The sequence below is a fragment of the Anoplophora glabripennis genome, unplaced genomic scaffold (genome assembly GCF_000390285.2).
Source record: "Anoplophora glabripennis isolate ALB-LARVAE unplaced genomic scaffold, Agla_2.0 scaffold58, whole genome shotgun sequence".
Lineage (NCBI taxonomy): Eukaryota > Metazoa > Arthropoda > Insecta > Coleoptera > Cerambycidae > Anoplophora > Anoplophora glabripennis.
In genome coordinates, this window is record NW_019416277.1 from 407,268 (window position 1) to 421,065 (window position 13,798).

The 13,798-nt window shown below is 33.4% G+C and overlaps 1 protein-coding gene across 2 annotated transcripts in view; it reads right to left on the bottom strand.

The window, feature by feature from the left end:
- Window positions 1-5,991: 5,991 nt before the first annotated feature.
- The window catches only part of LOC108917605 (GATA-binding factor A-like), a 181,253-nt gene continuing 173,446 nt past the window's right edge, over window positions 5,992-13,798 (bottom strand). Inside the window, exons 4-5 of one of the 2 annotated variants that reach the window (XM_018724296.1) lie at window positions 12,254-12,488; window positions 5,992-7,775 (exon numbers count right to left, since the gene is read on the bottom strand). In XM_018724296.1, coding sequence (XP_018579812.1) covers window positions 7,438-7,775; window positions 12,254-12,488 — 573 coding nt within the window. In that variant the 3' untranslated portion in view covers window positions 5,992-7,437. Of the gene's footprint in view, window positions 7,776-12,253; window positions 12,504-13,798 lie in introns of both variants that reach the window. The other variant, XM_018724295.1, reaches the window with a different exon arrangement.

The following is a 13,798-nucleotide window of genomic DNA, read 5'->3' on the forward strand; positions in this document are numbered from 1 at the left end:
TGGAAAATTATCACGTATGGTAAACATTTTATAAAAGCAAGGAGTAAAACCTCGAGAAGAGGAAATAGTGGTACGCAAAAAAACACTCCGTCACGGTCAAATTCCAGATAACAACTGAATTGCGTATTGCTGGTTACTGGTTACCTTAATGCCTCCTGTTAATAAACTGCCGCGCCGTTGTCACATTGCACGATATGAATTTTATCGAATTTTAAATTTATTACAAAGCTAATTATTTTTTAGAATTAACCTTAAAGAAGTTAAAAAATTAATCGAACATCAAGTTGGAGATTTTGATAATTTTTTTCTCGGAAATAGTTGAGTTTAGGACCCATGTTATATAAGGTTTTTTGTTTATTTTAATGTATTCTATTGCCTGTTAAAATTAAGGCTGTCAAACCTACACCCTGTATTTAAAAAATAATATTTTTTTTACCATTTTCAGGAAGCCATCTAAACCATAGAAGTATAACCCATTAAGAGAGATATAAAGGGTCAAGGAACAGAAATATCATTCACTGATTTTATAGTTGAAAGTGTCATATGGCGTAAGTAGTTGTTTAACGTTGTTATTCTAATGTATTCGAACACATTCTCACTTTCTCACTCTCATACACGCGGATGTACCATACACTCATACTCCCCTACCCTTCACCCGCACACGTACACATACCGGAGGCACTAATCTCTCTTATGCTGCAGGATCAGAAACATATGATCGAATCAAACGCTACCTTAGGCACTAAGAAACGAGAAAATGTGAAGGAAAAAGAGTGAAGATTGACGAGCCCGAACGCCTAATCCCAAAGCCTTTCGGCTAAGGGGAAGGGGGAGTAGGGCTGAGTCAACAACGGCGGATCCTGAGGCTGAGAACGGGCCCAGTCCGATGGACTACTCTCGTTGTGTCCATGTGGTTCCGGTTTCATAGGGCCTCTCGCTGGGAAGCGTACACCCCACACGCCCTCCAAAAAAAAACATACACACAGGCTTTCTCACCCCCCACACTCGCACACATGCGCGCACACTCATGCACGAACAATATATGCTTGTACATTATAGGTACTGTAACGTACTTTACTTTACTTTGATGGAAGGTTCTGTTCTGACGTTACTTGTGGACGCCCCGGTAGACTACCAACTCTACGGAATTTTAATTCGCAATTTCGAATTCTAATTTACAATATTTATAGGCGTCACTGACGTCCCTCTTTGGACGCCTAATTTTGCGACGACCCTTGACTACTGTTTTATCGGCAGCGGTAGTCGGCAGCCGGCGGCGGTGAGTGACGTCACAGGAACGTACTCCGGATTATAATATTTTTTGTTCTGTTAGTCTCGGGCGCCAGTTTCCTTATCTTTTACGTTGGGGAAACTCCACGTGAACCCTACTCTCGGTTTAGAGTAAGTACTCGGGATAGCTACAGTGAAGAAAGTTTAAATCCAGGGGTCTGTTATATTTCTCTTACTTTTAATGAAAGTAGTTCTCTGAATATAATGTTATTTTACTTTTAAAATAAACGGACTTATCAGTGTAGGTCACAAAAGATACTGCGATCGGAATTTATCAATCTTATCAGTGTTAAGAATGAATACAACTGGAAATATATTTACTAGATTTATTTTATATTAATAAGGCCTACGGAAATTGAAACAAACAAAAGTAAAATAGATTCTAATTACAATTATTATAATAACCAGCTATAATCAGAAATATACAAATAATTTACAAGCGGTGTGAATAAAATAAAATGGGTTAGAGCAATTATTTACGACGGAATTAAAATGCCTATTCGGTTTTCCGGTGCTGTAAATAAATACAAAATTAGCAAATGGTCAAATATCAGGACACAAAATCGTTACGGAAGGAGTATTAGGCGTTTGGTTTATTTTTTTACAATAAACAATCTAATACTCTAAGAAAACGGTACGCCATAAACAATTATTTTGTTTTAATTTCGGTCGGTAATAGAAAGGGAAAAAAAGAAGGTTAATAAATTAGAGTAATAGATAATCAATAAATAAATCGGTCCCAAATGGCTCTGAAACAGACAAAACTAAATTACAGGCTACTATAATTCTACAAGTAAATATCGGCGGCGGTTTCTAGCAAAGCAACGGAAATTAAGCGGAGGTTCAACCACCCAAGGAGAAAAGCGAAGCAATGCATTTTACAACGGGCATAAATAAGCAAACGGTAGTCAGGAAAATGAATTATTTGGTTAACAGGAGGCAACGTCTAAGCGAGGTGTGCGTTCGATCGTGTGGCGGGTGATAGAATTCTCCCGGAAGCGGTGGGGTATCCAGCTAAACTTCGAGGGTCTATCCGTCATTGCACAGCCAACACACAACGTCTTCCACTGGCGGTGGGATATCCAGCCAAACTAGCAGTTTCAGTTATTGTGCCTTACAGCGTTTATCAAGCTTGGGCGGTGGGATATCCAGCCAAACCTTCGCCGACAACGCTGCTGCCGTACAGTCCGACACCTTCACGTTCTCTACTGATGGTAGGGTACCCAGCCAAACCAGCAGCTTCAGTAAAGGGGCTCACAACGAGGGCAGTGGGATACCCAGCCAAACCGTCGCGCGTCGCCGATAACGCTGCTGCCGACGCTGCCGTACGAACCTGCACTCAACGTCTTCCACTGGCGGTGGGATATCCAGCCAAACCAGCAGTTCAGTTGATGTGACGGACACCGTTCGTCGAACGAAGGCGGTGGGGTACCCAGCCAAACCTTCTCCGATAACGCTGTGGTCGTACTGTCTTGCCAGAGTTCAAAATCGGCCAGACTTATACCATAGCAGGACAAGTAAATTTAGGAAAATACGATTTGCTTACTTATTCCGGATGGTTGCTCTCGGCGGCTAACTCCTTGGGTCGGATGGCGGTTGGTAGGTCTTCGGTGGAGTCCTCGGAGGGGTTCTTGGGGTGGTCTGGAGCTCTTCGAGTTCTGACAACGAACTGAGGATTTTCGTCCAGGAAAGCTGGTTTTATTGACACAATCCCCCCTCGATTAAGCAGGAGTCTTCGTGGGATTGTGCGCGCGGCACTCGTCAGAGTGGGGAAACGGACGGTTTTGGCTTGACTCGCGGATAATTATTGCTCTGGCCCAATTAAGCTAATTAATAAATAAATGGCCAACAGCCTTGCATAAAACGATAACTTAAAACTAGTTCATTACAGTACATCTTATATATCCTGTAGCGTAGGGGCCTCTTCACTTTCCCTCCCTTGTTCTTATTCGTCTCTATGTATGGACACCCAGTTATTAGTTCATGTTCTCCAGGGAAATTCATTACGACTAGTTAACCAACCCCTAGTAGTTCTGATCCAATGAATTTCGTCAGAGATAACTTAAAATTATAAAACGTTTTTTCGAAGGAAGTACTTTTATTGCCTATTTATGTTACAAAACTAACAGCACTTCTGTTGAACCTATTATCGTCCTCTTGAGCGGATGACTGATGTCATGTAGCAGCAACTCGGTAGGCAACTTTCACCATTTGATAAATAAAGTTTCATAATCATTATAATTCTTATAAAATAAAATATAAATAGTGGTACAATATATATGCAGGGTGTTCGGATAACATGCATATTATCGTCGCCGTGCGTCGGCATTAGCGTGATCAAATTTGCTCATAATTATGGCCGATTTATAAATAAATACCCTTACTTCATATGATATCTACTCTCAAGTGTGACCTTAGCAGATACCAATATTCCTGACATTTGACCCATTATACCCCAAAAACTTTCTACCTTCAGACGTTGGGCCCACGAGGACTTTTGATTTTTTGATTTTTAGTCCGTTTGACTGTACCGGTTTTTTTCATCTATTTTGTGCGGGGTTCCTTTCTAAACATCACATAAACCGTAGCAATTTTGTAGTGAAAAAAGAAAGAAACAATTTTCCTGAATTATTTTATTATGCATATAAGTATAGGCTTTTATTAGTAAATTGCAATTAATTATACCTACGTCACACAATATTTACACATTCAAATTACACATACATAACATATATACAAGTATTTGTTCTAAAATTATGTGCCAATAATACATTTTCAAACAATAAAGTTAGTACGTAACGCAATCGTCAATTTTTCAGTAATGTAAAATTTCACTTATATACCTGTATTCAGAAATACTAATGTTGAAAGACAACTAAAATTAACTCATCTATAATCTACTCTTGTACACTCAATGTGAGTTAGTGTTCAAAGATTAAAAATCAACTACATACAACAAAAGGTCGTGAAAAAATAAATAGCAGTAAAATAGTCATTCGAAATTTCACAGTCTCAAAGAAATATTACTCACTAATACATTTGACTCCATAGAAATAATTATATCACTATAAAACTTGTTTATATGTACATAATCATAGTGCAAAGAAGACATTTATTGACTATCTAGCTACTAACAATAAGTATTTAATGTTTATACTTTCTAATACTACCTACATATACCTTTAAGTTAATAAATATACATTTCTAAGAAAAATCACAAGTAACGATGAAAGTGATCACCATCAATACAGAAAATTACCTATAGTTAGTCTTAATATTGTACAAAATGTAATCTTAATTTAATTAAATACATTTGCATGTGCTCTTTGATAGATTGTGTTTTCGTTAGCACATACATTTTCATGTGAAAGAAAAAAAGGTTATATTTACAGGCGGAACTAAATTTGATTGTCACTTCAGGGATGTCGGAAATATTAAAGATACAAAACAGTTAAATGGATAAAGTGGCGCATAATTTTATTGTGCTCACAAAACAAATGAATAATCGTAATCGTTCGGATTTTATTTAGAAACAAGTAAAAATCGGCCTTATTTAAAATCAGTTGTAACTTTGTTATTTATAGTCTCGTCTTAAGAAAAATATCTTACACCTTTCTGTCGCTACAGAGTAAAAACTAATATAGTGTAAATTCAAGGTTATTTATTAATGAAATTATTTTAGTGTTCAATTTTGAGTGTGAACTTTAGATTTTAACACAATCTTGTAAACAAGTTTATCAACACAATTTTTAGTTAAAAAAAACTAAAATATGTGAGAACAGGACAAATTGTGTAAAAATCACTCCATTAGTTGTTAATATTACGCTTTTCTGAGTAAGGGGAATAGAAAGTTGTGTACCTATAGACAGACGCATACCGACACTTAGCTGCCAGACAACAAATACATCTACAGAGCCTTCATAAGTGATTACAAACCACGTGACCAATAATTTTTTTTAGAACTGTAACTTTATTTCCTTCAAGTTGGCAATTATATTTGGTTAAAATTAAAAATTATTAAAACAATAAGATCAAAATTACATTAAAACACAATATTCTGTTTCACCGGCTGTGATTGGCGTAATTTTTTCACGAGATTCTCTTCAACCAATCAGCAATCGCATTATCTCGAACGTAGGCGTAACGGTTTATTACTATTTATTGTGAACGAACCATTAATATTGCGGTGAGACGAAGATGTAGGGATTTTTTCATTACTAGTACCAGTCGTGAAATGTTGGGTTGTCTAAGCTCAGCGGTCACGTGGCTTGTAAAAGGCTCTGTATTTAGTTATAATTAAGAATTGATTTTAGTTACTATTGTGTGAATTCAAATTGAGTGAACTCAAAAGTTATTTTAAGATTAAGATTTATTTTGCTAACTAGTTTAGTGAACGTTACTCAACAAAAATGGTGCTATTATTTTAACACAGTTGGGTGTGGACTCGTTTTAATAAAAGAATTATATTGATTTTGAATGAAGATTTATTCAATTTCTTACGGTTTACCTACTTATGTGCTTTTTGATGTTCTTTCCAGCCAGTAGTTGATTTCTTTTTTAAACAATAGTTTTCGAGGATCAGCAGAACACAACAGTTCTGAATTTTTGAAACGAAATGAATGAATGAATTTTTGAATGAAATGGATAAAAAACTATTCTTGTAATCTAGTTTACTGATTGAAAACTTCTTCATTCAGGAATTCTGGTGGTCTGGAATTCCCAAGGGATGGTTTTCTCTTGTTTGGGTATACTGTCTGGGTTCCCACCATTCTAGTTTTTAGTTCTACGAGTAGGTATTTTTCAGTCGCTGCTTACAAACCATAGGTTATCAAGATTTCGGATCTGAGTAGTTGATCAAAATATAATATTTTTTCCCTTATTCAGATTTACTGATAAAGTATTTTTGAGAGTCCACTCAGAAATTAATTTTAAATTATTATTTATTATTTCCTTGGCCACATTTAAATCAGAAAGCTTGCAACTATAAAGAATTACATCAGCTGTATTTCTAGTACATCATTTTCGATATCCCTGAGTGATAATAGAATTTGGTTTATTTTGTAGAACCATATCAACGTTTATCAAAATCAATTTTTAAACAATTTTGCTGAAATCACATCATTGATTTCATATTTGTCTAGGTGACCAATTTCCACACATTTTAATTAATCCTATGAAATATCAGATAGATATCATTTTATATTTTGAGGAATGGTGTTCACTTTTAACGAATTATACAAAGTGTCAGGAAACTATGAGCAAAATATTTAGCGGGTAAATAGTGAGACGGTTTCTATGAGACTTCTTCGAAAACTGTTAACAGAGTGACATAATCTCAAAGTTATTTCTTATAAATTGATATTTTGCTAAAATATCTTTTTTGCAATTAAGCTATCCTTTTCAAATTTGGTATACTTGGTAATGGTAACAAACTGAATTCAACCAGGAAGGTAAATCATATATCCAATATATACGTAAATAAAAAAATATGACAATTTTCTGTTAATAAAGGAAGAGCATATAAATTACTATATTCACAAGATTAGAAGTTTTCAAAATATCAAATGTAGTTGTACCATTATTTTCATGATTTGAATTTTGCTCTTAGTTCCACACTCTCTGTATTTATCATACATATTATACCACACTAAATTTAAGAAATCTCATATGGATTGTACAATTTTATAGTGAATCTTAACACTTTGTGCACTGAGTTTTAAATAAGTAAATCTAAACAGAATCGTGAATGATGATTAAGATCTGATCCCCAAATAATTTTTTAATAATAAATAATACAAATCGTGTAAAATATAGTTTCTTGAAGACATCTCAAGTTGAAAATCCAGTTTATATCTAAAGACCAATACGTCAGATGGTACAGATAAGAATGCAAACTTAACGAACAGGAAAAATAATCACATACTTTTTGAAAACATTGGTTAAATATCAAAGCAGTTCTCAAAAAATTTTACACTACAAAAAAAATGGAGAAAAAGCTCAAAACCGTTTACATACAGAGGTGTTTGAGTAAAAAATTTTTATTGTAGATTTTCACTCTAACGCCTCTGAATTCTAAAGTAATCAGTTCTTCATCATCTAGTACATAAATACCTAAGCCGAAAGGTAGTCTGTAAAAACGTAATACAATTAAGACGAAGCCATCAGTTTAGCTGAAGCTGTAACATGGTGCTGGTGATGATAAGCCATATCTCCATTTCCTGAGGTACCATTGGGGAACCCGAAGATTTGCTGATACGGATAGGATGGCTGGTTTTGTATACAACTGTAAGACTCGTATCCTGGTTCACTCTTTATTGCACTTGTACTTGTTGCAGGTAGCAGGGAGGTTTGACCTAGGTATGGTCTGTCTACTGGTGACGACTTATCTAATTGATGGTTTTGATGATTTTGTGAGGAAGTTTGATGATTCTGCGACGAATGCTGCTGTTGACCGGACTGATGGACCATTGAAGGAGTTTTTGACTCTGTAAAATGAAAATGTGTTATGTGTTAAGACATATTCGCACTTTTGGTCAAATAAATAAATATAATCACGGAATGCTTTTGTCTTATCTTATTTGTTGTGAAGATTATTTTATGTTACTAGTACTTTTGTTGCATGTTAGATACTTGAATATTTCTGATCTGGAATAATTAAAGCCTAAAAAGAGATAACAATGTTGTTTTTATAAAATTTTAAGCAGACTCGAGATGATGTAATCACTGGCTAACAAATGGAATATGGTATGGAAAGCGTGCGTAGATTTTCCGGAGTATCTACATATATGTGTTAGACGTAAACAAATGTAGTATGGTGCATTCGAAAGAATTCCACTTGCTAAATATTTGTAAAACTAGGTATACAAACGGCACACCGTTTGGATGATTTGACAAGTGTTATTCGGTACTCAAAAAAATTTGTAATACTCGTTACAAAGAGGTACCTCAGTGGTTTTAAGGTTTTCACAGCCCTTGCTAATATTTAAAGTATGATCTTGTTATGCCGAATCTGCAAAAGCTTCGCCGTGACTGAGGTCAGTTCTGGCAAAGCTTTTGCATATTCACCACTGAAGGTGAAGAATAACCAAATGTTTGGAAACTCCACCTAATCCGAGTACAACAAGGGGCTAGAGCTAGGGGAGAGCAATGTAAGTCTATAAGTAATAAAAAACATGTTAAGTTGAACATCTAAGAACATAATCTTCGATAAATAGAAATAAATCAATATTTTGAACAATAATAGATAAAAGAATAATCTATTTTTGTGCGATTCCAGAAAAATTATGTTGCTGTGTTGATTACAAATCACACGTCAAAATATCTGTACGCAAAGTAAGTCAATCCTTACCACACAGAGTATTATGGTAAGTGTAAGTAATTGTGAAGATATTAATCAAAAGATGATGAAATGAACTTCAGAAAGAAAATATCCTTAATTGTAAGATATGATTTATACAACAATTCACAAACTCCAAAAACTCGTCTGAGTTTTACAATTAAATTTCAATTTAGTTTAAGACGACAGCGTTGACGAACAAATATCGATTAAGACAAGACATCTTCATGATGGATAATACTTTCACCAGGAGCTGTTCACCATGCAATTCATAGAATTAGTTCAAGAGTGGGTTGGGTACCTACTAATTGGCACAATTGTCTCCAAAGGGACTATATGATTCCATAATCCAATTTCAACGGAAACCAACAAGACTCAGGGCTATTGTTCGGTACAAAGAAGGGTCAAAAGCGAGAAGAATGTTGGAGTTGAATCAGTATACTGTCATTAGGCAGGAATCAGTTAATTAAAGTTTCCTCACATGACCTTGTGATTTGAGGGATCACCTAAACAGAATTTGGCCATGTTACGGAGGCTTAGAATGTAGACTTTGCAATAGGACAATAGAAACAACCTGTTATATCTTGTGCAGGTGTGGAGCATTATATCACATAATCGTTTATATGGAATCAAAATTAGATTCAGTCATGATGAAGCTACATAAATTAGTGGATACTAGATTAGAAATTAGTTAGAAAATTAGGGTATAGAAAGCCAGAAGGTAGGGGATACTTTCGAAGGCATTGCCAAGCGGTTCTTACAAAAAAATGGCCATCATTCCTAACGACCTGTACAGAGTAGTAAAGAATACTATACTTAAGAAAGCATATTACTAAATATACAGTAGATTTCTTTTAACCACAGGCAAGAAAGATCAATTCGAGAAAACTATAGACAGGACCGAGACAAAAAATTCACAGGTACGATAAGTCTGATATAAAATAAAGTATGGAAAACTCAGTCAGGCATGAGTTAATGTGAAAATGAAACATATTTTTTGCTAGCTAAATAAAATTCGTTGATTAAATTCGGTGCCAACTAAATAAATTAGTCGATTAAATTCGGTGCTAGCTATAAATTTATCGCTTAAATTCGGGTAATTTCATTCCCTCTACACAATTAAAATAAATAAAAACTCTGTTGAAAATAATAAGTTGGAGGATTTAAAGTATTTATTTACCATTTTACTACTGTAATATATGGCTCATTACTAGAAAAAATCAAATAATCAATTTTTGATAGATGTGTCAGAAATTGCATTGTTTTTTTCTATTATTAATATGAGTACAATATCCTATACATTGTTTCGCCTTGCCTATTAATTTTAATTTGTGAAGCATATAAGTAATAAAAAAAGGTTAATTATTTATTAACTAATTAAAACAATGTATCGAAAGTACCATTTATAGATGCACATTAATGAATTGTGAGCTTACCAGGTCCTGTCTTAAGAAAATTATTTACAATAAGGCCACAATCATTTAGTTTCATACTGCAGGTTAAGCAAAATTGTGGCAGATTCTGGTTTATAACATAGTAGCTTTTAAAAGCTAATTAAAATTAAATTGTGCAGCAATCTCGCCGATTGAAAAATAATTTCAGTAAGTTAATTACCATCATACAGTTCAAAACTGCTCTATTTAAAACGCAAATCTGGTTATTATATCTGAAAAATGAGGTACTTAATTCTTACAACATACGTTTAGTCACCAATCTGTTAAGTTAAAGTTGTCATAATCTTCCCAAACACATAATACACAGTAGAAGTCAACACCTCATAGGTTTTCATAGTAAAGACACAAACAGTATATGTATAACAAAAATAATTCAAAAAATAGGTCGTAACATACAAATAGCGCATATTTGAGGAAAGAATATGTATGATTTTGTACAAAAATGTTTTAAATAAAATAAAACAATTTCCACTAGTACAAAATTAATCTCAAAGCACTGATTTATTTATAGCAACTTGTGAAAAATCATTTCCATTATTATTAATTGAATATTAATTTTATAAGCTAGATATGAAACCATTTTCCTATGGAGGTCATAAATATGTTTATGAAGGTAATTTAAATTTTCTTATTAGAAATATTAAATTAATATTTAATATTTCTAATCACACTTTTTAATTTGAAGAGTTGAAATGAAGTCAATGGTTTTCAACATACTGATTTTACTTTTATTCCTAATTTGTCTATAAAATAACTATAAAATATATGTTCTAAACAGAAAACAGCAGGTATTACTGTATAGGTAGGTATGTCTCATTAGAATTAGAACATTAGATGTAAGAATGCCTTATAGAATAAGTAGGTACGTATTAAATTTTGTAAGGTATACAGGGTGATTCATAACTTATCCAAAAAAATTTGGGAATAGATGCGGCATGAGAAATGGAGTTAATAACGTAAAAAAATTTTTGTAAAATCCTTATAGTTTCCGAGAAAAAAATTATTGAAGTTATAGTACATTCAACCACTACATAGCTGGACAACTGTAGTCTCTAGCGTCATTCGCAATACGCGTGGAGATCCATGTGACTCCTAATACTGAAATCCGTCGTTGCGGTAGTTTTTACCTGTTATCTGTGGTGTTTACAACAGCTTTTTAGTAGTTAGTGTTAAAAATTTTGTATTTGTAAGGGTCCCCTGTACATCCAGAATTTTTTTTTGGATAAGTTCTGAATCACCCTGTATGATAATTCTTGAAACTTTCGGCACTGTTTTTTTTTCAATTATTGTGTTGTGTAAAATTATTACTCTTTGATATGTACATACTCCCTATGCTAAAAAAATAACTCGACTTTACTCCCATACATATCTTTTTTGCTGACATTATTTTGAACACATTTTTTATAACTAATTTAAATTAGCATAAATATCTACTACTATGCATAAAAATAGATACAAAAAGTAAGGGAGAAAAAATAATAATTAAAAAAATCTATGGAATTATTTGACAAAATGTAAAACTATGTAAGTATTTGAGATGCTTATTTTTTCTAGATTACTTTTTTGTGTGCATCTTACTTAAATACCTAAATCATGTTTAACATAAATCATGTTATGACTATTTGGTCATTATATTCAATACTTGAGCATTTTTACAGACTGGTAAAGTGACATCTATCATCTATTACTAAAATTTATCACACTGATCAGGCATTATAATAACTAGGTACAATGTTTAGTGACATTTTATTTAAATAAATATGGAAGATTAAGTAAATTAGGTAATGTAGATCTATAGTTGCCTAGATATCTCATACTATCCAGTACATAATTTAACATTGTCCAAAATAATGAACGAATCAATGAAATAAAATTATGAATTTGCTTGTCACTTGGAAGATTCTCATCATCATGCAGGTGCATCGAGCATCAGTAATCACATCGTCATTACTGTACCTCTTATAATTTAATTGTCCTATAATACGATTCAAATATATTGTGGTTCGATCACATTTTTTGACGTAAACTTAGGAAAAAATATATATTATGTCACAGCTCCTTAGGCATCATCGGGAGAACATGATTGTGTGGAAGTGTGCGCATTATCATGATAGAGGTATTCAGGAACCTCCTTCAAAAATTCTACCAATAGTTAGTGAAGGGGCGTACTAACCTTCTACAGAGGTGGAGCTACTGTCATCTCTGTCTCCTCCCGCCGGCTTCTTTGGTTTACGTTTGCGTGTTTGAATGCCATCCTTGCGCATGGCTAAGGGCCTATTTACACCGTGCAACTTGAAGTATAACCCACAGGCATTACAGACCGGTTCCCCATCATTATTTCTTCTCCACAATGTCGTCGTCCTGGTGCCGCAGTTCGTGCAACAGAGACCCAACCTTCTCGTTGCCGTCTGAAATTGGAAATTCTGTTTTACATATTAAGATTTCAAAACAGAAAGATGGTTGGGAAAATATATTAATTAAGCGAATGGGGTTCATCTAAAACCTTTACAGATAATTATAATTTTTATATTCATCTAACATACCTACTTAGGTATAACTGATATTTTGATTATTTGGTGTAAGATATATCGAGAGCCTGAATTTTCGAGCCACACCGTGGGGATCTCGGTTATCTTCAGACATACAAGATCGGTCAGATTACAACAAAGTTACAGAATTTGATGATGAATAACATGCCAAAGCAAAAAGTCAGGTATGTTATTTGATTTTAAACACAGACATCATTAGGCCACTTTTTATCGGAATCCAAATGCGTTGTTAATTTAGCCGTAGTATTTATCAGAACAGAATAATACCATTATGCTTTTGTTTTTCTTATGGGCACCATAATCGATATACCTATTGGATTTTAGCATTATTGAGTTATTGAGTTAAGTGGGTATTATGTTTTATTTTTTTTGTTGTCGTCGAAATACCAAATTATCCATTTTTAAAAGGAGTATTTTCAAAACAAATTATAAATAGAAAAATAGGCTGAATTAAAAAGATCCAAATCCAATAGGGCGCCATAAGAGAAACAAAAGTTTAAAGTTATTTTTTCCGTTCTCGATTCTCCAAAGTAGGTAATGTATTATTTTAATAATGTTTGACTTTGAAACCTCCATATTGTTCTATTTCCTCATAAAAAAAAACACGAAGTAAAAATTTCAGTTTTGCGTGGATTACTAATGAAACGAAAAAAGATCTACCATCAGTACGTCATTCACAATCGAATTCTGTAACTTTGCCGTAATTAAACTGACCTTGTATCAGTTGAGATAACCGAGATAAACACTTTATAGTCCAGACGATATCTGTTTCAAAAAGCCATATTTGGGTGAATCGTATATCCACGGAGATTTTTGGCTTTCAAATATCACTAGAAATGAAAATTTTTTTCTATGCGCATAAAAAAACGTGGGCTTAACTTTTGGCGGCACAATATGTTAAAAAAATTGAAAAAATGTCATATTTTTCTTCCTATTTAATTATGTATCTTTTTAAGAGTTGATTTTAGGCGAAAATGGAAGAGGAAAAAAATGTTTGTAATTAAATTTTTTACAATACATAACTGGTTACAAATCGAATGAATCATGATTATTATGGTAAAAATCGAAAAAATCACAAAAATGGGGTTAAAAAACAATACTTTTTAGGGAATTTTTTTGGTGTATTTAAATTGGGTGTAGGACCTTTATACTTGGCTCAAGAAAACTTC